General features: G+C 39.6%; 1 protein-coding gene across 6 annotated transcripts in view; it reads right to left on the reverse strand.

Annotated features, from left to right (window-relative positions):
- eml1 (EMAP like 1) overlaps positions 1–24866 on the reverse strand; it is an 84119-nt gene that overhangs the window by 43075 nt on the left and 16178 nt on the right. For 5 of the 6 annotated variants that reach the window (XM_041812132.1, XM_041812131.1, XM_041812129.1 and 2 more), the window contains exon 1: positions 22178–22715. The exons of the other annotated variant lie outside the window; for it this stretch is intronic. In XM_041812132.1, the coding sequence (XP_041668066.1) occupies positions 22178–22244 (67 nt within the window). In that variant the 5' untranslated portion in view covers positions 22245–22715. Of the gene's footprint in view, positions 1–22177; positions 22716–24866 lie in introns of those variants that run through there. 6 annotated transcript variants of the gene reach the window in all.

Raw genomic sequence — 24866 nt, forward strand, 5'->3', positions numbered from 1 at the left:
AGCTTTGGCTAAAGTTCACAGATCGAAAGCAAACTACTGTTTACGCAACTACTTCTAAAACGGGTCTATACATAATCTCATCCTGGATTAGACATGCTACATCTGCTAAAGCTAACTAAGATATGTAAAAACATTTCCTATGTGTCTGATGTAGCTTCTTTAGCATTAACTATGTTTGCTAAAGCTTGCGTTGCCTAAATTAAAGCTACTGTAGACACACTGGCTTTTGTAGTAATGTCAACTACATAGCTAGCGTAGCTATGTTAGCTTTAGCTAAAGCTCAGGAAGCTGATGTGAGCCACTGTTCAGGTAACAACAAAACTGTTTTTTTACATAATTTAATACAGGATTAGACCTCTGAACTTTTTTCTGTTTACCTCTGCCAAGGAGGTTATGTGATCAGCAGGGTTTGTAAGTTTGTTAGTTAGTTTGTTAGTTTGTTTGTTAACGTCACAACTCAAAAAGTCATGGACGGATTTCGATAAAATTTTCAGGAAATGTCACAAATGGCATAAGGAAGAACTGATTAGATTTTGGGACTGATGGTGGGGGTCTGTGCTCTCCGAGTGCTTTTCTAGTTTATTTATGAAATGTTGCTGAGTCTGTAACCTTTGCAATGTGGTTATTTCAAGAATGTAACAGCCTGACCTTGATAATAAATAAGTTAAATTCTTTTTGAAAAAAAAAAAAAAAAAAGGAAATATGTGGTACCCTTGAATCGTGAGAAAATTGCTGCTCCTATGTTAGACAGAATACATTAAGTTGAGTGTTTCCATTACCTCAGATAAAAGATTTCAAAGCCAGAGAAATTCTTACATATTTGGGTTGTTTGTGCTCTGTCTGCACTGTGACAGGTTTATCATTGTTGTGGAAGCACTGGATGTTACGTCAAAGACTGCCACATAAGGAAGTATGATCTGCTGTACTGGAAGCCTCTGTTCTGTTGCTGATCTCATTGGTGTTTGTGCCTCTTGCTTGTGACTCTCTGACATTGTATCACTTCTGAGTACAGTAATTTTGACACGATTTTTTAAAACCTTTGTGGAACAGTTTTAGAGCAGAGAGAGAGAGATATTGTGGAAAAAGACAGAGGTAAGAGGACATAGTCCATTGAAGCAGCTCCTCAACTCTAACACATACTATACACACTGAAATCCCAACATCCTGCTTTGACTAAACACACTCCCACACACGCTCTCCTCATTCACAGAAGAAGTGTCGACTGCGTGGCGGAGGGATTATGCTGGATATGTGGAGCAGATCTTGCTCAATGTTAGTGATCCTTCAACTCAGGGGGTTCGAGCTTAACAGCAGGCTGGATTTGTATTCCCCCTCTCTCCGTCTCCGACCTCCTTCACCTATCCACTTACGGCTTTCTCTCTCGCTCCTAAAACTGGGCTGAGATGGGTTTTGGAAAAAAAAGGCATGAAATGAACTGAGTGTGGGAACAAAAGATTAAACTGAAAGAGGGTTTGGCTGTAAATGTCTTATTGTCTCAGTTTAAAATGTATCATTTTTTCCCTTTCTCACTCCTATATGGGTTAATCAAGTGAGGGATTAGAGGGATTAGTTTTAGTAGCAGAATGTTTAGAAGGATATGCTGAGATTTGTAGCACTGATATGCTGCACCAGCTGGTATGCAGGATAAAAATGTTAAAATTCTAAAAAGTTTTGGTCAAAGTTTATCATGAATGAGACGATGGGATTGTGGATGGTAATTGCAACTTCAAATTAGAACTTTTCTATGATAATATTAATAGTGTTCATGATTCCAGCAGTATCAGTGTATTCACAGAGCAAATTTTTACTTCTGTCAAGGAGGTTATGTGATCAGCAGGGTTTGTTAGTTAGTTTGTTAGTTTGTTAGCAACATAACTCAAAAAGTCATGGACAGACTTTGATTAAATTTTCAGGAAATGTCAGCAATGGCATAAAGAAGAACTGAATAGATTTTAGGAGTGATCCGGATCATCGTCTGGATCGAGGAATTTTTTAAAGGATTCTTTACTATTGGGAGATAGGGCTAATGGCGGAGGTCTGCGCTTTTCTAGTTACCTCTGTGTTGGTCATTGTGAGTCTTTACTGTGCAGTGGGATTAAAATTTACTTTGCTTTCATGAAGATCGCACATAAAATGATGCAGAAGTCAGAGAGAGGACCACAAATTGTGCTTTAATCTCTCTCTCTGCATACAGAAAAGGTCAAAACCTTTAATGGCATTTCATTTGTATTTATCAGGTCTTCAGAAAGGTGCCAAGAGCAAAAGTGTTGCGGGATTTGCATGAATGTTCTAGCAAGATAAAAGGTGACATTTCCAGGTACATCAAAGCTACTAAGTTAAGCACAGTTCTGCCTTAGAGAGGGACAGAGAGGTATGTGTTTACTCTGATATCCAGTTTTTATGTCTCCTTGTCTCCCATCCCCCCATCTAAAAACATATCTGGTATGCATAGTAGACTATTCTCTTAAGTCTTAAGTTATGTTGTTTCCTCACTGATTGTTCTATCAAATTGTATCCCATTTTGATCTTGCCATATTGTATTGTATCTTGTGTTATATCATATCAATAAATCAATCAATTTTTGTATAGCACCAATTCATAACTTAAGTTATCATGAGACACTTAATGAAGTGGACATATCATATCGTGTCCCTTTGTGTCATACTGTATTATATCATCTTATTTTATTGTAGCATAGCGTATCATCCTGCATCATATTACACTGACATTGAAAATCAAAGTTGCACATTGATCGGGGGGTGGGGTAGGGGGTGGGCAGCATGTAACAAGTGTTTCATGTATTTTTAATTTGTCAACAAATGCCACAATTAAGAACGCAATAATATTGGCATGATGTAGGTATCAGCAGATATTAGCTTAAAATCTGAATTATCATTGTGTTTAAAGGATTGAAATTTTTTAATTTGTTCATCCTCATACTTTAAATTGTGTTTTAAGGACCAAAGTTTTAGGTCTGTTCATTAAATCACTGGCCATGTGGACTATCTGACACATGCACATGATTCAGAACATAACAAAAAGATTCCACAAAAAGCAACAATCAGTTGGATAAAGACACTTTTCTTCTCACTGTGACTTTTAGGGCAAAAACAGACCACAGAAGCACTAAGCCAGGCTTGGCAGAGACTTGAGGCTTTAACACAGGCCTCTCTCTCTCAGTCTCTAACACATAAAACAGAGCTTTGTCCCTCTGTGACAAACAACCAGGAAGGAACAGGAGGCGGGACACTTGGTCTACCCCTGCATGTGTGTTGTTCCATCCAGTAACAGTGTTGTTATGGGAAACCAGATTTCCATGGTGTGAATGGTCTCACACACATACAGAGACAGTGTGATCTCCATCCTGAACATCAGCCAGTGAGGGAGGGGAGAGAGAAGACAGTGACATGTTGGCATCTTAGATCATGACACGGCAAATCTAACTGACATATTTTCATAACCTCCAATACTTCACAGTGAATTTCTTAGAAGTTCAGAGAATACCATCCCAGCAATGTAGCATGGTGGTGGCAGCATCATATTGTGGGGGTGTTTTCAGAAGCAGTGACTGGGAGACTGCTCAGGGTTGAGGTAAAGCTGAATGGCAGAAAGTTCAAAGATATCCTCAATGAAAACCTGGTCTACAGAGCTCAGGACCACGGACTTGGCCGAAGGTTCACCTTCCAACAGGAGAATGACCCTCGAACATCTCTGGAGAGACCTGAAAAGGGCTGTCCTCTTACGGTCCCCATCCAGCCTGACTGAGCTTGAGCGAATTTGCACAGAAGAATGGCAGAAAATTTCCCAGTAGAGTTGTGTGAAGCTTGTTGTGTCATATTCAAAAAGACCCTAGGCTGTAATTGCTGCTGTAACTAAGTACTGAGTAAACTACTGAAAATGAAAGGATATTAAATTGGACAATAACCCGACACCCACCCCCTAAAAACATGGAGCCAATGAAAAGAGTGAAAAGACCACAGAATGTTTTCAGCCTTGATTTTAACAGTCAAATGGCCGAACAGAGGAGAAAACAAATCAAATAATCATGCCTGTCGTATCCACTCTCATCTCTGCACCTGTGTTCTTGATGAATGTATTTTTAATGGAATTTCTAATGGGCTTCTCTTCCTCTCCCTCTCCATCTGTTACAGACAGGATGAACACATGCAATGAGGGATACACTCGCACGTACACTAGCATATGCTGAGCCGGGGCTTCCCCCTCGGTTCTTCCATTAACAGCAGGTGTAAGACACCAATTAGGTGCAGCGCAGCCTCTGGGTGCCGCACCACGGGCACCCAGAGGTTAATTATATCTGTTCACATCGCAGCCGGACAGATAAAGTCCAGGACTGGGAGCAACTGAATCAATGGGCTGAGACTTTAGGCCCACTGGGGACAACACACTGATGGAGATAATTAGCATAATCGAGCATGCCATCACCTCGCTATAGTATCTGGACCGATCTTTAATTAATCTTAAATGGTTTGATGACCTGCAGTAGGAGGAATTATGCACTGATGCTTATAACATGCATACCTGTGCACATGCAAACTCAAACTGGAAATAATTTGCATGCTAATCTGAAACATATAAACTCCAGACTACTCTCTGCAGCATCTTCATGTGTTAAATGCATAATTTAACCCTGTTTCCTTTTGTTTTCTGAACAGAATAACAATGTTGACACACTAAGCATCAAACAGAGACTAAAAATAATGGCATCTCTCTGGGACTCTGCTGACTTGTGTGATTTATTACAAGTCGCCCTCCCCCTCAGTTAAAGTCAAAGCCCTGCAGAGAACATTTAGTGTTTCCATGCAGAGTGGAAGCGTCCTACATTACGCTCTGTTTCTGGCTCTTTCATGGTATTTTTACGCATCCCTGACATCCTGTTCAAGGACTCGTGCAGAATCTCCTCTCCTGACCTTGTGATGTTATGCACATGCACACACAGTAAACTTGAAGATGGGCACACAAAAATACACACGAGCACGACCAGAGAGTGCTTTTCTCTTTCATGTCGGACTGTCAGAGGCTTGACTTGCAGACACACGCAGAGACGGTATGTATATTTAGCTCAGGAGCTCGCTCACTCCTGCTTTACATGCCTGATTGTTTTAGTGGGTCATGCTGAGCGGAGGGAATGTGTGTCAGTGGAGGAAAAAGATCGGAGAGAGAGAAACATCCTAGACAACAAATGGCATCTCCTACCCGCTGGCTCACCAAGAGGCTGCTTCTATGAGCATGCCAATTCTGACCTTGTTTCTGGATAAAAATGAAAAACATCACAGATAGCCACACCAGGCATAGCAGTATGTGTGTAACCCCTGAGGACAAAATACTAAGTAGATACAAATGTACAAACTGTTCAGCTATCAGAGAGCAAAGTATTTTTAGATTGCTAGAGGGAAGAAAATACTTTTGCCTTACAGGGGCTCAACAAAATGCTTTCAAAGTCTATAACCACAATGTTGGGATAAATTCTCAAATCCATTTATAATCTGTACAGAATGAGTGCAATGATGTTGGGTGTTACAGAGACTGTGATTAATGCACACAGTTTAGCATGGCTTGCCTTTTCACATCCAATGTCCATCCAACCTAAGGATGCTCCCACTTAAATGACTCATCTAAAGCAGTAGTTCTCAACTAGTCGGTCAGCACCCAAAAGTGGGTTGTGGGGCCCTTTTCCATTGGTGTGTTGTTGGAAGCAAAACTTGTGCCAAAACATCCATGAAATTCTTTTAAAACATGCTTGTTTTTTCATGTCCTTTGATTTGTAAAATGTTATGTTCTGTAGGTCAAAACTGTGCAATTGGTTTGAAAAATATCAGGAGTTTGAGACACACTTGAGTTGATGGTGGGTCCTGAGGTGCCACCAGTTGAAAACTGCTGATCTGAACTGTAGAAATTGCTCAGGAAACAGTAAATTCATCACAGGATCATTGTGTCATTGAGTATATGATGTGAGCCTCATCTGCTGACCTGAAAGTGGCTAAAGTTAGCGGCTAGCTCAGCCAGCCTTACCTCCTTTTCTTTTTTTAAGATTTATTTTAGGGCATTTTTGTGCCTTTACTAGATAGAGGAGGACAGAGGTAAAGGGCCTCAGGCTGGATTCAAACCCGGGCCGCCCATGTACATGGGGAGCGCCTTAAACCACTAGGCCACCTGCTCCCCCAAGCCTTACTTCCTTTTTGCAGGTTAATGTGGAGCTTAGTGTGATTACTCATTACTTAGTTTGAATAGTTATACATGAGTATAACCCTGGATAACCTACGTACAACTGTATTTACATTTTCTAGCTCAAAAACCGTCATGTGTACCTACAAGATGCTAACCGCAAGGCTAAGTGCCACAGGAAAGCTCTGACAGCAAGGCAGCAGCCACTAACATTCAAGTCTCCTATAGGTATTATATAAAATCCTTATTACAACACTTTTAAAGCATGAACAAAGCCTAACAGCAACCTGAGTACTCATAAGTTTATTAAAATTGGATTTGCAAGAGTAAAGCAAGAGTACAAGATACCATCAGCTACGTATCCCACAATCCTTTGCAATTCATGTTAATTGTTGATAATGAGAGCTTTTCAAGCTTTCAAAACCATACATCAGGGCTATTCAATTACAAATTCAACTGGGCCAAATTTCAAAATCAAGACATGTAGCTGGGCCAGACATGTTTGGCGCCCAGTAGGCAGCTGGTAATGTGAAATTTTGAACCAATACAGATAAAAAAGGATGAAAAATATGCACTTTTTATTCAAAGTCTTCCTTTAAAATTTGGCAAAAGCACATGAAAAGGTGCATAAAAACACAACAACAGAGCTGTATTTGAACATAACCTGAGCTAGCACAAATGTTTTTATCACTTCATAGTCCAGTCTTTCAACCAATTAAGGGACTAAAGTTAGTCTAGCTTCACTCTTTAGGGTTGATAGGTACAGCTGACTCTCCAACAGAAAGCTGCCAAAAAAAAAAAAAAGATAGCATAATGGCTATTTTGGTACCTTTGTCAACTTTTGACAGTGAAATCGGTTGTGTACCATACTGAAATAAACTGAGCAAGACCACTTGGTGAAACACAGCCACTGATCCTAAAGTTCTGATTTTATCACAAAGCTTCATTTCACTTTGATTGTATGTAGATGATGGTGCATAGCATGCCACCTTTGCAATAAGACTGTTTGTGAAATCTCCTCCCTGCTGAATATGCCATAGGTCAGCTGTAAGTGATATTTTCAGAAAGTGGAAGTCTTTAGGAACAACAGCAACTCAGCCACAAATCACAGAGCCAGGCCTTCTTGTCCAAAATCAGTGTCTGACCTCATAAATGCTCTACAGAATGAATGGGCACAAATTCCCACAGAAACACACCAGATCCTTAAGAGAAGAGAGGAGGCTGTTATAGCTACGGGGGGGGGTAACTTTTGTTTTTATAGTACATTGAATATTTGAAATGAATACAATATCATTACAGTCCCTGTTGGTGTAAAAGTCAGGCAGCCAAATACTTTTGTCCATTAGTTCATCAGTTTACATGTATGCATGCTGATAATTCAGGGAAACCAGTGTGAGGAAATGGCACTACCAGGACACTGTACTGCTTTTACTGCAGTGGCATCTTTACTTAACTGGCAGAGAGGCTAGCCTCATCTCTGCTGGCTCCGACTGATCTCAAACACACAAAAACACACACACACACACACACAGCATGACTCTCCTACAGCCCAATCTGCTGTTTTAACTAACACAGAGCAGTAAATATGCTGCTGTCTTGTTTCACACACTCAGTCTAACTGTAACATGCTCACATTAATGAGCTAACACTGTCACTGTGGGAGTGTGTTAACCACCAACAGCTCCCTATTCTAACAACATGAAAGAGAAAGTGCAGGGTGAATCCTTATCGGTACAGCGGGGAGGGAGAAAAGCGTGACTGCAGAAGAGCAAAACCGCCGGGCTCAATATCTGCCTGTCTGGAGATTAAAAAAAAAAGCACTCCGAGCTCCACTTGGGGCACTCGCAATAGATCAAACAAGGAGCGTGGGAGAGTGTGGCGGAGGGATGAAGGGTGAAGAGGAGACTCAGGGAGGGCAGAAGGAGAAAAAGTGTTAAAAACTGAAGAAATCCAACAACAGTGAAGGAGACAGGAGGATGTTAAAAAAAACAGGGTGGTGTGTGCTCTCACTGACACAGCAATAGAAAATCAATGTAGTCCTTTAAATTAATCAGCAGCAGTGATGAGTTCTTCCATGCAAGTCGATATTTATTAAACTGCTGCTCTGAAACACAGTACAGGTTACAAGGAAACATCATTTCATAAGACTGTTTTCTCTGACTTTAGCTCCACTGATGCTATTTACATGAGTGTGCATCAAGTAGCCTAATAGTTAAGCTATGAGATTTAAAAAATAATCTATAAAAGCAGAAAAATCCTAGACTTTACATACATGGAAGCTGCACTGACTGTGTTGGCCCTCTACTGCTATACAGTATGTCAGTGCACACACCATATTGGTTATGGCATGTCTGCTACGTAAGCAGATACAAAAAGACATTGAAAATGTGAGATTTTGAATAAAAAGGATCAACATTTTAAATGAATTGATTTTGATTGTGTTATTGCTGAAGTCAATTCAAAAACAAACTTAACTCGTTCATTTTCTTTGGAGTTATAAGTCATAGGTTTTTATCCTAATTTCTTTTTATCAATAATTAAACCATGTTTAACTTTTGCTATGAAAAACAGTAACAACTAGGGATGATATTGGATTTTTGCATGTTACCGAATGCTGGTATTTACAGATCCATTATTCCAATATCTGGAAGTGGATCAATATCCCGATATTTGGCATTCGCCCAATTATAAGTATTATAATTTTGTTTACGGATGATATGAAAATTGATTGATCAAAAAGCGTGCTACTTTGATTCCACTGCAAAGTGTGTAATCCCCTCTGGCTTTATTTTCACAGTCTCACCAAATGTCCTGTATACAACACAATCTGATTGGCAGAGGTGGGTAGTAACGTGTTACATTTACTCCGTTACATGTAATTGAGTAGTTTCTTTGAAAAATCCTACTTCTGAGAGCAGTTATTGAGCAGAGTATTTTTAACTCCTACTCCATTACATTTGTGATTAAAAAATGATACTTCTACTCCGTTATATTGGGCAATACACTTGTCTCTACTTTTACTTCTCTATAATTTATTTTCATGAAGTTTTTTTTACACTCAGCTGAGCTCACAGCAGCGTGAGGTAAAATCCTCAGCACCACAGAATAAACAGAGGAGTGGCCCCTCCCCCTTAACTATCAACAGTTGGAGATAATGGCTGAAGATGTAATACCTGCGTCTCCTTCAGCACATCAAATCTAAGAAAGCACAATATGGTAAGAAAGCTATATGAGCTAAGGACTGCACTGCTAGTTAGCTAAACGTATAAGTTCAAATCTCTGTTTTAACTTTCAGACTGCAAAGACACATATGTGTCAGTGATAAATGACGTCACGCGTTCAACCACCTCTGCAACTCTGGCACAAATGTGATTTTACATGGCATTATTTAACATTACGTCGTAGGTGATACTATTATGTGTATGGCATATCTCTTATATCAGTGATTATACCTAACATGGTTATAACGTGGGGCTAGTGAGTGATAATCAGGATAAAAATTCATAAATTGGAGCTAAAAAGTAAAACTCAAATAAAAAAGGGCAAAAAGTCATAAGGCCATTTGATTATATTAATTTCATAAATATAAGCCAAAAACATTAACACATGATAAAATTAATATAATGTGATTAAAAAGTAAGAACCGCAAAGTATAAATTCATGTATGTGAGACTAAAATCATCATGTAGAAAAAAGATTACTATAATGAGAGAAAGAGTGTTTTTTCCTCATTATATTAAATTTTTCATCCCATAATTTTGGTTAACAAACATAATTCGACTGCTGCTTTATGTATTAAGTTTTTTTTATTTCTTTTACTTATGGCAAGTTATGCTACTTAATTTATGACAATGTCAAATTACATTACTACCCTTGAGTAATATGTTGTAATGCAAAACATTTAAATAAATTACACAAAATGAAGTTACTCATGAAGTTATTTGAGTAGTCTTTTGATGAGGTACTTATTTACTCACTCAATTACTTATTTTTATGAGTACTTTTGCTTCTACTTGAGTAATTATTATTGTTAAGTAACAGCACTTTTACTTCAGTACTGTTACTGTGTTTCCCCACCCACCTCTATGGATAGGCTAGAAGTCCAATAAGTATCAGCCAATCAACTCTTTAGCCTGGGGGCCACTGACACAATGAGCATATGGCATCACTTCCTGTTTCCTGCTCCTGCTGTATTGCTCTGTGCTGTTTCTCATGCTGATGTAGTTTCGACTTATTGTTTGTCTTCATTTTTTGATCATGCATTTTACTTTTGCCTCATTAAGTACACTATGTGTATCAAAATAAATGCATATTGGTTCCAAATATAATGGCTGTCAGTCTTATGAACGACCAATCATTTGTATCATTCCTGGAAAATCAATATCGGTCGACCTCTACGGATGTCTTTAGCTATATTTAAACTTGTATTTCAGACCTAAAACTTGAGTCCTTAAAACACAGGTTTTTAAGCTAAAAGGTTAAAAGAAAGAAAAAAAATTCTGTCCTTTAAACATACTTTAAAGTTCAAGGAATGAGGATGAACAAAGAAAAAGACCTGAGCTGACGTAGGTCTGTTGGTATGTACGTCTATCTCCACAAACGTAATCATACATATGGGAATATTTATAGCAGATATGTTGGTGGTAATCTTTTGCAGAATATTGATACGATAATTAGATTTTTCAGCGAATATCTGCTGATGTGATATCATGCCACTTATACTGTCCATACCTATAAGACAAGACTACACGATATGAGACCAATACATGCCTAAGACTAGAGTCCACTGAGACCACGACAAGACCAAGACTTTTGGGGGTGAGACCGAGGTGAGCCAAGACCATAAAAATCAGTTAAAAAAACATAAGACTGAACAGTAAAAAAAACACTCGCTCTTTAATTTTAGTTCCCTTTTAAATAGATTTGACAGCAAACACCGAGGTATCCTCAACTTTGTTTTCAAAGCACCACAATGCAAAAACCTCCAATCTTAGCAAATTTAACTCCTTATCAAAAATAAATCCTTGTACATATTAAAAAGCAACTGACAAGTCCTGAATTGTTATGAGTATCTGAAAATGAGATGTCTATCTAGATTAGACAGGTAAATGAGGCCTAAAGTAAGTGTTAAGAGGTATTTCTGACTAGAAATAGACAGACTGGTTTGTAAGATCTGAGGTTTTATAGGTGTCTGACATTTAAGGCATTTGAATAGTTTCCAAGGAGGCATAACAATCTAACGGCAGCTGTTTTAAGTCAAATTACAACAGTGGTCTCGACAGGTCTTTGTGGAAAATCCCGAGTACAGCCAGTAAATAACCAAGACAAGATGCTCTTGATTCAAGACCAAGACATTCAAAAGGTGGTCTTGAGTACTACAACACTACCTCTAACATCTTGAATACATTCATCTTTCACAACACATTTTTGCCTCATCTGCATGATATCAGTATCAACAGATACTGGCAGTTCATATCATACATCGGCCTTAAATACCAGCAAAATATACAAGTGTACCACCAGGTGTAGATGGCTGGCTAGGGTGGTACACACTCAAGGAGGCCAACCTAAACCCTGAACATTTTGAGAGAAGTCCCAAGTATAAAACAACTACCAGACTGTCTACTTCCCTGTTCCTCTCTCAACTCAGCTTGACTCAGCCTCTCTTTGCACTGGAGACACTTGGTGTTTTACCAGTAAAAAAGGTGTGAATACATGGATATCAGCTTAGGCTATAGAAAGTTTGGAAATATAAGCATATCAGAAAAAAAACACTTTAAGATTTGTAGAGAATATCAAATGTCTCTTTTATTAGAATTGACCAGTTTCTCTTATCATGACAGTGTATTTGTTTTAATAATGTGTTCAAATAACATCTGCCTGTTAGAAGTATGCTGATAGAGCTCTGCAGTGCACAAAAGAAAACATGCCACAATTCTTGTGGAGATTATACTGTCAAATTAAAATTAATTCTCCTGATTGAACAACAAGTCTGCAGGGTGGTTCACTGAGACAATCCTGATAAAGTGCTTGGAATGACACACAAAAACAAGTCTGAGTGAAATCAGCTGTAGTTTGGAGCTAAATTTCAATCCTTGGAGCACACTTTAATTTAAACTGAGGTAGGTGTATTAGTTCTGCTAAACCTCCACATATCTATTCATAATTTCAGCTAGAGATACCTACATCATGCTAGTAATATTGTGCATCCCTAGAATTTTACATCATGTATTGGTTGTAATTTACATTACAAAGTCTTGTGACATCCGTATTTACTGAACACATCTTAGTTTCTCCATAGCATCTTTGATAAAGGAGAGAAGTCACACTTGATTCTGCGTTGACACTTTTCTCTTCCTCCCCGGCATCCACTTCCTTCCTTGGCTACTGCGCTCTGTAACGTGATCTTTAATCCTAATCCCTCCACACGTGCCATCATGAATCAGGGTTTGGAAGAGACACCTATAGATGCTGAGCCAAGATGCAGAGGAGACTGGATGGATTCATGTCACCTCTGCTGTGAATCAAACGCCTCCAACAAACATCAAAAAAGCCTCTGTCTTACTTCATTTTCACCTCTCCTCCTGGCACGTATGTCCCCTCAATCTGCACTACAGCTGACTCAAACTTCTTTCTCTTTTTATTCTACCAGTGCGCCTTTTCTGCTCCTATTTCTCAGTTTCATCTGTCCTTGCTGCAATATTCTGGTGGCTTCATTGTTTTCTGCCACAGCCAGTATAAAGCGAGGGTTGTGTCAGTGAACCCGTGGGTGAACATCGCAGAGTGTGAAGATAAAAGGATGTTTGATTCAAATCCGAGCCGACATCATTAGTTCAAAAGGTACAAGAGCAAGTTTCTGCCAACATTTAAAGCTGGAGGATTTGATTGGACAGAGAGACTGGGTGCTTTGTGATGATCATGAGTGTGATCATGAGCATTATAGCGTCTAAGTGAGCTAGATTTATGTATTAACAGAGTCAGTTATTAACACATCAGGAGCTTTAGGAAGAAAGGAACAAGAGATTGCAATATCTTGTGTGTTTGCAGTCATGATCGTGGACATGATGGCTACATATTTCACTTATCAAATGTAACTTTAAATCAAGGTTTGCTTCCAGTATAACTGGGTGTTATGGGAAACAACTTGGGGAATTTTGATCAGGCTTAGCTTAGTAACATTTTAGTCAGAAACCAAAGTTTTGGGCGCATCTTCAACCTGACAAGGATGTCACCAAAAAAGTAAACAATGCAGTAGATGTTAATTTTGATGGTGGAAAATCTCATCTCTAGGGTTGAAACCTTTTCGATTGATACTTTTTGATTAATTTTATGGTTGATACTTTTGGATTTGACACTTTTGGGATTGATATGAGATTTAAAAGATAGAAAACTGCTACTTTGGGGATAAATACCATTAGCATTGACACTTCTGTGGTTAATACTTCTGGGATTGATATTTTTGGGATTACTACTTTGATACTTTTATGATGTATAAAAAGTTGGGTTTAAAGTTTCTGCTTTTGGGAATGCTTCTTTTAGGATAAATATGTCAGGGATTCCATCATTTGGGATTAATTCTTTTGGAATTGATCATTCTGAGGTTGATAGTCTTGGGACTGATACTTTTGGATTTGATAATTATGTGACTGACACTAAAGAAACTGCCAGTTTGGAGATAAATACCACTAGGACTGATACTTCTGTCTTCAATACTTTTGGGATTAATACTTTAGGTATTTATATTTTTAGGATTGCTACTTTTAGGGCTGATTATTTTGGGATTTTAGATTTGAAACTTTATGATTGTTGATTGATACTATTGGAACTAATCTATATGGAATTTATGTTTCGGGAATGCTTTCTTGGGGTTAATCGTTTAGGGACACACACTTTTGAGATTAATACTTTTTTAGATTTATTATTTTGGGGTTCATATTTTTGAGATTTTTTGTATGGGACTAATTCTTTTGGAATTGATAATTCTGAGGTTGATAGTCTTGGGGTTGGATACTTTTGGATTTGACACTTTTAGGACTGATAATTATGGGATTGAAACTAGAAACTGACACTTTGGGCATAACTACAACCAGGACTGATACGTCTGTTGTTAATTTTGGGGATTTTTACTTCTGGATTTGAAACTTTTATGATTGTTGATACTACTGGGATAAATCCATATGGAATTTATGGTTTGGGAATACTTCCTTGGGGTTAATGGTTTAGGGATCGATATTTCTGAGATTAATTCTTTTGGGATTAATACTTTGGGATTGATGCTTATGGGACTGAAACTTTTGGTAATGATAATTTTGTGATTAAAACTTTTGGTACAAATACTTTTGGAGTTGATACTTTTGGCGATGATAATGTGGGAATTTTCCCTTTATGAGTTGATACTGTAAAGATTGATATTTTTGAGATCGATAGTTTTGTTATTGGTACTTTTGGGGTTGATTCTTTTGAAGCAGATACCTTTTGATTGAATGGTTTGATATTGATGATTTTGCATGAAGAATTTTGGACTTAATACTTTTAGGATTTCTACTTCAAGGATTGCTTCACTTAGAATTTACACATTCAGGAGTGCTTCTTTTGGGGCTGATAATTAGGTGATTTTTACTTTTAGAATTGACAACTTCCAGAATTTATACTTTTTGGATTAATACTTTTGGAATTTACACTTTCTAAATTAACATTTATAGCATTTATGCTTTTGGCCCAATATTTTTTGAGATTGCCTTTCTACTTTCTGTGAATTAAAACTTGTTAAAGCTAGAAAATGATCAGAAAGGAAACCTTATCAGTAGATTTGTTATAATGTAAACATTGTTCCTTTACAGCAAGAGGTTCTTTTAAAAGACATGAAAAGGTTAGAACACTTTAACAAAAAAAAAGGCAAAAGTTACAAAAGTGGGAAATTAACAACTGGCAAAGTCAGGATAACAAGCATGATTCTTTAAAGTGACTCTTCTTTAAATTAAACATGACTCCATGCCCTTTTGACATTTACACAACAGTTAATCCTATAAAAACAACCACAATCACATTACCAGAAGCACAATACTGACTAATTCAATATAAACTGTCCTCTTCTCCAGCACTACTAGGCTGCAAATGCAATTGAAGTGATTTGACTCAGAAAACAAGAGCTCTTCTAAAGAATGTACTTCCTCCATCAGCTGCAATCAGCCTGCGTGTCGGAGTGTGTAATGAGGCTAATTTTCAGCTAGCCTGATGAGCTACTGTGGCTGTGACCTCCTGAGGACAAAGCACGCAGTCTGTGCGTGTGTCTACAGTTTAGCTGACCTAGTCTCTGAACATTAGCGTGGTTGGATGCTCAACAACACACGGGACGAGAGAGAGAGAGAGAGAGAGAGAGAGAGAGAGAGAGAGGAAGAGGCCATGGATGACATCATTGACTTTCGCTTTAAGTGGAACTGGGTGCAGCTGGACAGCAGTATGATATCACTTTGCCTGCAGGATCAACACAGTGTTCCTACAGATGTGTGAGCAACTTTCATGGACTCAAACAAACACTTCTTAAGTAAGGCTCACCCAATTATGCAGTCTGTTGGAACGAGGAACAGGGTCTATTCTCCTTGCCACATTTCTAGGTGGGTGTTTTTTTGTGCTTGTGAAGAAAAATGATGGAGAGAGAGAACAGAGGGTTGAAGGTTTAGAAATCCCTGGCAACAGCCTCTGAGCTACATGTCTTACTTAATCAGCCTTTTCTCAGAGAGGAAACATGACATTTTGAAGGACTGCAAACAACTTCACTAGAAAAGTAAACTCACAGGCTCCACCACAGGGTGCTAGCCATGATATGGCAACATGTGCAAAAGTGTGTAATCATGAGCCAGCTAAATGAAGACCATGGGTCTTGACTTAATTATCTGAATTTACACAAGATTACCAAACAGCATTCCAAATCCCAGTCAGCATGTGTTAACTTACAAAATTATGGAGCCTTGAACAAAGTAAAGTAAATATGAAAAGGCAGGGTTGAAACACAATGCAATTCAACTTAACTTCCTGTTAGCTGTAGCCAGGCCCGCCCACAGATTTGGCTGAGCTCCTGGCAAACCCATGGGACCCTCCCCAGGTGTGGTTTATTAATAGTATCAGTGCATTTTTAACACAATTTTGCCTCTTTTAACCCATTTTTGCTACTTTAAAGATCCCATTTCTTCCCTTTTTTTTTTACTCATTTCTGCCGCTTGTAACCCATTTTGCCCATGTAAATGCTTTTTCCTGCCAGTTTTTGCCACTGTCTGCCTTTTCTTACCCCTTACCCATTTTTTGGCATTATAAATCCCATTTCACCACATTTTTCTCCCATTCTTGCCACTTTAAACCAATGTCTACCGCTTTCCACCTATTCCTTTATTCCCTTTACCCATGTTAGCCACATTATACACATTTGTGCTCATTTAAACCCATTTTTACTACTTATAATATCCCATTTCTGCCACTTTGAGCCATTTTGCCATTTCTAAACCCTTTCCACTACCTTTTCCTGTCTATTTTAACACTTTTTAGTCCCATTTTTGCCAATTTCAACCCCATTTCACTATTTGTTAAGACCATTTTTAACACTTAAGTCACAGTTTGTCAATTGTAACCAGTTTACCCAATTTTCCTGCTGGTTCTGGCCACCTAATTCATTTTTGCCACTTTCCACCTATTTCTTTCCTCTGTCTATCCATTTTGTCACTTTTAGCCCATTTCTGCTTCTTTTAAAATAAAATTCCACTTTCTTTTTAACCCATTTTATTCTGTTTTAAGTAAAGGGGGTTGCATTTTTAATAAGATTATATAAAAATATACATTTGATGCCTTGATGTGTGCGATAATTTAGGTAAAAAGTATTTGATTATAACAGCTTTACTTTAAAAACTTAAGTGCCTAATTGACTGCAGCTAATGTTAGTCTGAGCCACACAATAGCTACATGTAGCCTACTTTTGGCTAATGGCAATATTTACAATATTAATGCAGCTAAAGGTTTGGAAACCACTGGATTAACCGCTGTTTATCTTGTCCCACACATACAGCTAATCTGCACTGGTCATTGTCAATGAGGCCAGAATGCCATTCTGGAAGTTATATCCCATATATATAAGTTGTATATATTCAGCTTGGTGAATTTAGTATTTTTCAGGGGTGATTAAGATGCTGCCAGCCTCCTGCTTAGGTTCATTCTGAAACGACATCTTCACCAAACCTTTGAGCCTCGAGGGTTACACGTGCGAAACCAACATGCTGCACCTGCACTGTGATTTTTAAAATTCTTTAAAGTCCTTGTTTCCTCAAACATAGTCATAGAGAGACTGTACGACTGCTACACCTGTTTTTCAGGTCAATCCGATAGAAACCTCAGTTGTTATCTTTGGCACTGTCAGCACTTTGCTCATCATACAGGAACTCAAAACAAGAGCAGAAATGCTGAAATATCGTCTCTTTCTGCAGTAACTTTAGGTTGAACTCTGTTTTCTAACATGAAACTTGAAACTTTCATTCTTGTTACTGAATACTGATACTGAATGATCTCACTGCGGTGCATTTCATAAAAATTCGGCAGATATGCTATTCTCATTAGTGTTATGGGAACCTAGAAATAGGAATATTAACACTGCCTTTTCATTTTTTCACATTAGATGTGAACTATAAGCCTCTGCATCTCTGTTTCTTTGTCTGCATCTATGTCTCTGCAATTACTATAACTTTAATGAGGAGCAGTCCATGAGGGATAAAAAGCTTTTAACTAGATTCCCCTCATCAGTGATTCATGACAGCAGAGAGGTACCCAGCTTTCATGGAGGGAGACACCTCTGTGTGATTTCAACATCCAGGGTTTGCTCTAATAGACTCCAGTATTCCCCCATCCTATTGATTACTGGTGCTTACCCTGTGCAGTAGATATTATAGATTTTTTCATTATCCACCGATGGATATCCCCCTACTCCATGTTTCAGCAATTACACTGTTAACTATATGGTCTCTGCCAAGGAGACTGGATCCACACGGAGTGGTTGAGAAGGGACTTTTCAAGATTTTTTTAAGGTTTATTTTTGGGCTTTTCATGCCTTCAATCAATTGGGGATAGAATTGGAAGCAGGAGAGAGAGTGGCAAAGGGCCACAGACTGGATTCGGCCGCCTGAGCGGTGCCTTAGACCACTAGGCCATCTGCACGCCCCCGAGAAGGGACTTTTTAGTGGGACCGCCACACTAAATCCACTCAAATCAGCATTGCCTATTTTAAATTCCCTCTCATACAGTGGTGGTCTCTATTGGAGACACCAGTCGTTGTGCTGGGGATAATCCCCTTTGTGTATGGGGCTCACTAACTGTAGTTTGTTAGTATGCAGACAGTAACATACTGTAGTCTTATTCAAAACACAACCGTACTTAATATTCTGGAGGGATATAAGCGCATTCTGAGTAGAACATAGAGCTTTAAAGAGAAACGAAAAGAAACTCAAACTTCTTGGAAATAAATCCCAAACTGATGTCATCCTGATGTGTCATACTGCTCTCCCTCTTCCCTGAGTCACCCTCTCTCTCCCTCTCCCACCCAAAAGCACAAGCAGCCTGAAGTTCTGTTTCTCCCTCTGCATGAAATAAATGACATTAGTTCAGCGGGCAACATGAGCCATAGTGTCTGTCTTGTTCTGTGTCATCCAGCCAACAGGGAGGAAATATATTCATAACAGAGCCCTCATCACATCAAGCAGAACCGGAGTAATCAGGGCATCCCTGTGAGCTAACCACTGCTCTGTCTTTGTTTATTGGCTCTCCTGATGGCTGCTGGCTCACATTCACTGTTGACCTTATTCTGGCCATGATTTCTGGAGACTTTTTTCCAAATCTACTGTACATGTACTCTGTCAACATGATGACAATAAAAGCTTACAAAGCTAGTTTTATAGCTGAAGTTCTGCTAGGCTTACACTGAGTAAAAATGCAATTTAACATAAAAGATTGCAGGGCTTTTTCTTCAATCCCTCTGATATTTTGCTTCTGAAAATGTCCTCACTAATATATTCATGATCTAATGTTTGCCAAGTTCTCTGGCTAAATATTTGCCAGGTTGAAAAAAGAAGGGCGAAAGCATAACATTTTTCATCTGAAATGTTCTCACTTTCCACAGTATATCTTCTGTAAATAACCTCTGTGTATGTGTACAATTCATAATGGTCCCAAGTTAGCTCTCATTTAATCAAGGCAAAAAGAAGCGGAGGTCCAGTCAGTGAATGTTTTGGGCGTTTCCTCCCCAAGACTTCACAGATTTAGCCAGATTTATGCATCGTTGCAGCCCACTGTAAAACATCCGCGTGAATATGAACATCAGGAATGACATTGGACAAAGTTAAAGATGCCAGACACCGCACGGTTCAACAAAACTGGGGTGTCTGAATTTTTCTTGCATCCTCCATCTAGCTTGACACCCACCAGAGTGACTTTATACAATTCCCAACATCACCTAGTGTTTCCCCTCTGCACTGTAAAACCACATAAGTTGAAAATACTCTAAATATTTTCCAGAACTGATTATTTCAAGTTTTTAAGTAGTGGAAATGTATTTTTTTTTTTAGTATGACTCAAATTGAAGTATATAATTTACATGTTTCTCATCCACTGCAATTATCCCTTATGTCTTTATTTTGAACAATCATGCCACCCAAAGTAAGCTGATTTGATTTACCATTAGTAACAAAGAATGAAAGATGCACTTTGATTCAGAAAGTGCTCTTCCACTGAGTTCAGTATATCCCTTTGGGATTTGTCTAACTCAGTGGGAAACTTCACTCATGGTGCCTAATGTCCAAAGGCATTCTGGGAAAACTATGCTGGCTATGGCATGATTGTCAAATTATCTGAGTACAATGACAAGTAGAGTGATCAAGTACTGTTTACTTCAAATTAAAAAAGTGTTCTATCAACTCAGAAAAATAGATCTGAAATAAATACATTTTTAAGTTAATGCAACACTAACACAACTGGCTAACTGGGCTAATTTCTTAACGTAATCCACAGTCATACCTCAAACTCTTTTTGAAGCGTAGCTAGGCGATACTCTCCTCCTTTTGATAGATCAGGAGGAGTTTCTTTGTCATTTTAGTCTTTTCAGAGCACAAGATGACTAGCATCACACAGAGCGCTTCTGTGCAATGATTGACATCCCTTGACCTACACCGCCTACACAGTCACAAAGACAGTCCTGACGACAACATATGATGTTTGGTCAGGATCACACTTGCAGTATTGCTAGTCAGTCTGCAAAGACAGGACAAGATTCTTTTTGCAAAGTTTGACATGGTGCTATAGCAAAAGCAAAAAATAAAATCATGCACTCTGATTTGGCTATTGCACAATAGTGATTTTTTTTTCCTGTGAATCTCCTCTGTCCATAACCTTACAAAGCAGATGGATACGACCAATCAGCGACGAGGGGCAGTACTTTCAGGCACGGCAGAGTCGTGACATAAACAAGCAGCAGCAAGATGCCGGTGCAATTGTGGCGGAAGAGCTTAGCGTGGATGCTGCTAAAGCGTAAGTTTTATCAGAAATTGCTAACAATTCTTCATTAAAAGAAAAACAAAGAAGAGCGGTGAGTTGTTTTGTTTTCAAAAACGACAAAAGTCTATAGTTGCCATGTTTTGCGTTATTCCCCGTAGCTGTGCACGCACAGCTCGATAGCTGCTATGTCACGTGTTTTGTTGCTCTTATTGGCCCATAGAGATGTGATAGACAGAACGTTCATCCAATCACAGTCTGAGCTTTTTCAAAGCCTCTGCCTTTTCTCAAACATTTCCTATTGAAGCTTTGCCAGATGGATGTGTGAAACAAATCCATCTGGCGTGTCAGGTTACTCTGTCCATATATCAATCAATGAATATTCATGAGTTTTCTGTCTTGTGCAATTTTGAGCTAACCTGAAATGCTAACCTGTTACATATATCCATTGCATGGACATATTTCATATTCATCTGGGAAACCTCCCACAAAATATGTTTGGGAAGGGCAGGACTTCAAAGTGATTGGAAGAATGTTATGCCCATCAAATTTTATTTTTTATTTTTAATTTTTTTATGGGCCAATCAGAGTGACAAGACAAGACGAGGTAGTAGGCATGGGCAGCTCCAGTACTAGCCTGAGCTCTACAAGCTAGCGCTACCATAGTTCATGAACTACGGGGTATAAAATTCATGCCAAAGCCAGTAATAGACCTGCAACAACTTCTGCTCTGCCAAGAGAACCTCTCAGTGCAGCTCTTTGCTCTTGTTTTGATGAAGAAATGTGGCCCAATTCCGAGAAAACTGCTGCTATACTATAGCTACATCCAAGCTAATCGCTACACTGGTGGCAGACATTACTATCAGCTTCCGGTACAACCAAACCAGTCCCGCCTTGTTCTCCTCGAATGACGCTGATTGGCACTATGGCACAAACTTTGTAGCAAGATGGATTTCCCTGATGGTGAACAGGGAATCTGGCCAGTCAATCTGCTACAGAAGTATACTTTAAAGCTCCTGTAAGGAACTTTCAATTTGTGTAAGTTGATGCCTCCTGTGGACAAAAGCAGCACATCATGCAGATTTTTCTCCAGTAAGTATAAACACTGTTTTGTCACCTTGTTTTCTTTCAACAGACATGTACAACTCATAGAGAACATTTGTTGTGGAAAATGTAAATAAAGCCTGCTTCTGCACTGTCACCATGACTGACACCTACCCTGTAGCAGTTTGAGACATCAGTCTTAATTTAAGTCAGTTTTATAAGCAGCTAAAAACTCCTCATGGGAGCTTTAACAGTAAAGATAAGACATTTTTTCACAGTAGCTAAAATAGCTCCTGTCTAGCAGCAGAAACACACGTCTCTACTTGGTGTCAAGTTTAGCCAGTCAGCTGGTGACATGTCAAACCCACAGGGACAACATGCATCAGGATGGATGGGGGGAGGAAGGGTGAGGAAGAGGATTAGTTGGTGTTACCGTTGCAGAACTGTAGCAGTGATGAGGTGTCATACAGGCTGCTGTAGCTGGAAAAGCCGTCCTCCATTCTCAGCCTCTGCTCTGCTCCCTCTGATATCCACCACTCCTCTTCCTCTCTCTCTCTCCTCTTCTCCTTCTTCTCTCTCTCTTTCTGGTGACTCCCCTCTGTTAGTTTATCGCTCACTTGGTGCTCTCTCCATTCACTCTGCACGGGTCAGGCTCCCTGAGTGAGTCACCATGGCAACCCATTCACTCCGATTATGTCATGTGAACTCCAACCTCTCCTCTCCTTAGAATGAAAAAGTCCTGAACCAGAGCAGAAACACTCCCTGTAGATGAGCGAGCTGCAGCACAGAGACAGAGAAGTTAAGAAGCTGCTGGTGGATTTGTTTTCCTCCCTCCTCTTCTTCGTCCTGCCCTCCCTCCTCTTCTCTCTCCTCTTGTCCTTCTGTCTCCGAGAGAAGCAGCTGTGTGTCGTTAGCTCGCGCTGATCTCTAGCAGGAAAACAGCTTTAAGAGGGCTTGAGCTGAGTGCACGGAGGCTCAGTGTGTGTGTGTTTATGTGTGTGTTTAGATAAAGCTCGGGACAGCCCAGCCTTCCCCTGTCACACAGTACGGACGAGTCAGAGCACAGGGGGGGCTGGGCCTGCCGGAAAGATCCTCCTCCTCTTCTGTCATGGTGGGAGAGGAGAGAGGAACAGAGGGAAGGAAAGGTAGAATAAAATGAGAGAGGGACAGAAGAGGTTAGGGGGAAAGGATGAAGCAGAGGAGAAGAGGGAAGTAGAAAAAAGGAACAGAGTGGGGGATAAATTGGAGAAAAGAAGATGAGAAATGGAGAAGAGAAGAAAGAAAAGGAGATTGGAGGAAGTGAGAGGAGAGAAGAAAGGGATGGATGAAAGGATACAGCAGAAGAGGTGGGAGGAAAAGGAGGGAGACACACAAGGGAAGAGGAATAATGAACAAGAGAGATCAGAGGAGCAGAGAAAGGAAGAGAAAATGACAAGAAAAGTGAGGGAAGAAGGGGAATACAAGGAGAAGAAATGATGGGACAAGGAGAAAGAAAGAGTGGGAGGAAAGGAAAGAGAGACTATAGGGGAAAGGGATAATTTGAGAGGAGAGGATGAACAAAGAAGGGATGAGACTGAAGAAAAAAGGGGCAACGAGAAAACAAATGGGGCGAGGAGAAGAAAAGGAAAGAAGCAAGGAAGGAGGGAAGGAAGGAAGGAAGGAAGAGAAAGTCAAGCAAAGGAAAGCAGCCAAGGAAAGGAAAGGCAAGGAAAGGAAAGACAAGGAAAGCCAAGGTAGGAACAGGAAAGAAAAGGAAAGGAAAGGAAAGCCAAGGGAAGGAAAGGAAAGGAATGGACAGTTAAGACAAGGAAAGCCAAGGTAGGGACAGGAAAGAAAAGGAAAGGAAAGGAAAGCCAAGGGAAGGAAAGGAAAGGAACGGACAGCTAAGACAAGGAAAGCCAAGGTTAGGAATGGAAAGGAAAGCCAAGGCAAGGACAGGAAAGAAAAGGAAAGATGAGGAAAGGAAAGGTAAGGGAAGGAAAGGAAAAGAAATCTAAGGGAAGGAAAGCCAAGGAATGGAAAGAAAAGAAAGGGAAAAGGATGCAATTAAGAGGAAAGAAGGATTTAAGGAAAGGAACAGAGGAAATAGGAAAGAAGACATTTTTGAAGAGAGTAAATGAGGAAAAAAGACAGGGAAGAGGAAGAAGGGAAGGGGGAATCCAAGAGAAAGAAAGGGAAATGTAAAAAAAAGTTTATAAAAGCACACAAGACAGGCTCAGGAAAAAGAAGGAAAATTAAAAGGCAAAAAGGATGTAGAGGAAAGAAAAGGATTTGACAGCAAAGGTGTCAGGACAAGGAGAGGAAGTGGTACAAGTCTGTCATTCTATCACTACGGAGTAAGTGCTTTATTTCCCCGTTCTCCCAGTCACACTCACTGTAATGGTATGGAGTCATATGGGGACACAGCGTAACAAAACAGCGTTGCACGCTCTCCTGCAGACTCACACTCAGACTGAACGCTGGCCGGCATCACTGCTGCGGCTAAACATGATTATCATTCTGTCCTCTGTGCGTCTTATCTGCCACACTGCAGCCTTCACAGAGAACGAGGGATCTTTAAAACAAGGCCGAGAGGGGCAGAGAATGAAAGGGAGACCAGAGGGGGATTGGGAAAAGAGAGGAATAAATGGGAAGGAGAGGGGGAGGGGGAAAAGAAAGAGATGGAGCAAATTAAAAAGTGAACAGGGTGGGAGTTTTGTGCAGGGAAAAACGGGGATACCCTTGAAAAAAAAAACGGGGTTTTATGTGCATGTTCAGGGAGGAGGGGGGAAGGGGAGGTGTCTTTGCATTATTTATAGTTCAAGCTTGCAGGGAAAAATAATCAGCCAGAGAAGACAGAGTCTGTGGCCTATATTCTAACATTTCCTCCCTTTTCCTGAGATCACAAGACAGAGCGGACTCCATGAAAGGATTTGTTTCTCTCATTGTTTATTAAAGCATCCCAGTAGGTGCGCTATAATCTGCAGGTACCTCTTAAAATACCCACAATCCTTTGTGGTTCAAAGGTGTCCCCAACTAAATTTGACCTTCTGCCGTAGCATGAAAGGGATGCAGTGGAGCGTCTTTGTTCAGTTGATCAGTTTCTGGTTCAAGGCCTCTGTGTTGTTGACCTCTGAGCTGCG

The sequence above is a fragment of the Cheilinus undulatus genome, linkage group 18 (assembly GCF_018320785.1).
Source record: "Cheilinus undulatus linkage group 18, ASM1832078v1, whole genome shotgun sequence".
NCBI classification, from domain to species: domain Eukaryota; kingdom Metazoa; phylum Chordata; class Actinopteri; order Labriformes; family Labridae; genus Cheilinus; species Cheilinus undulatus.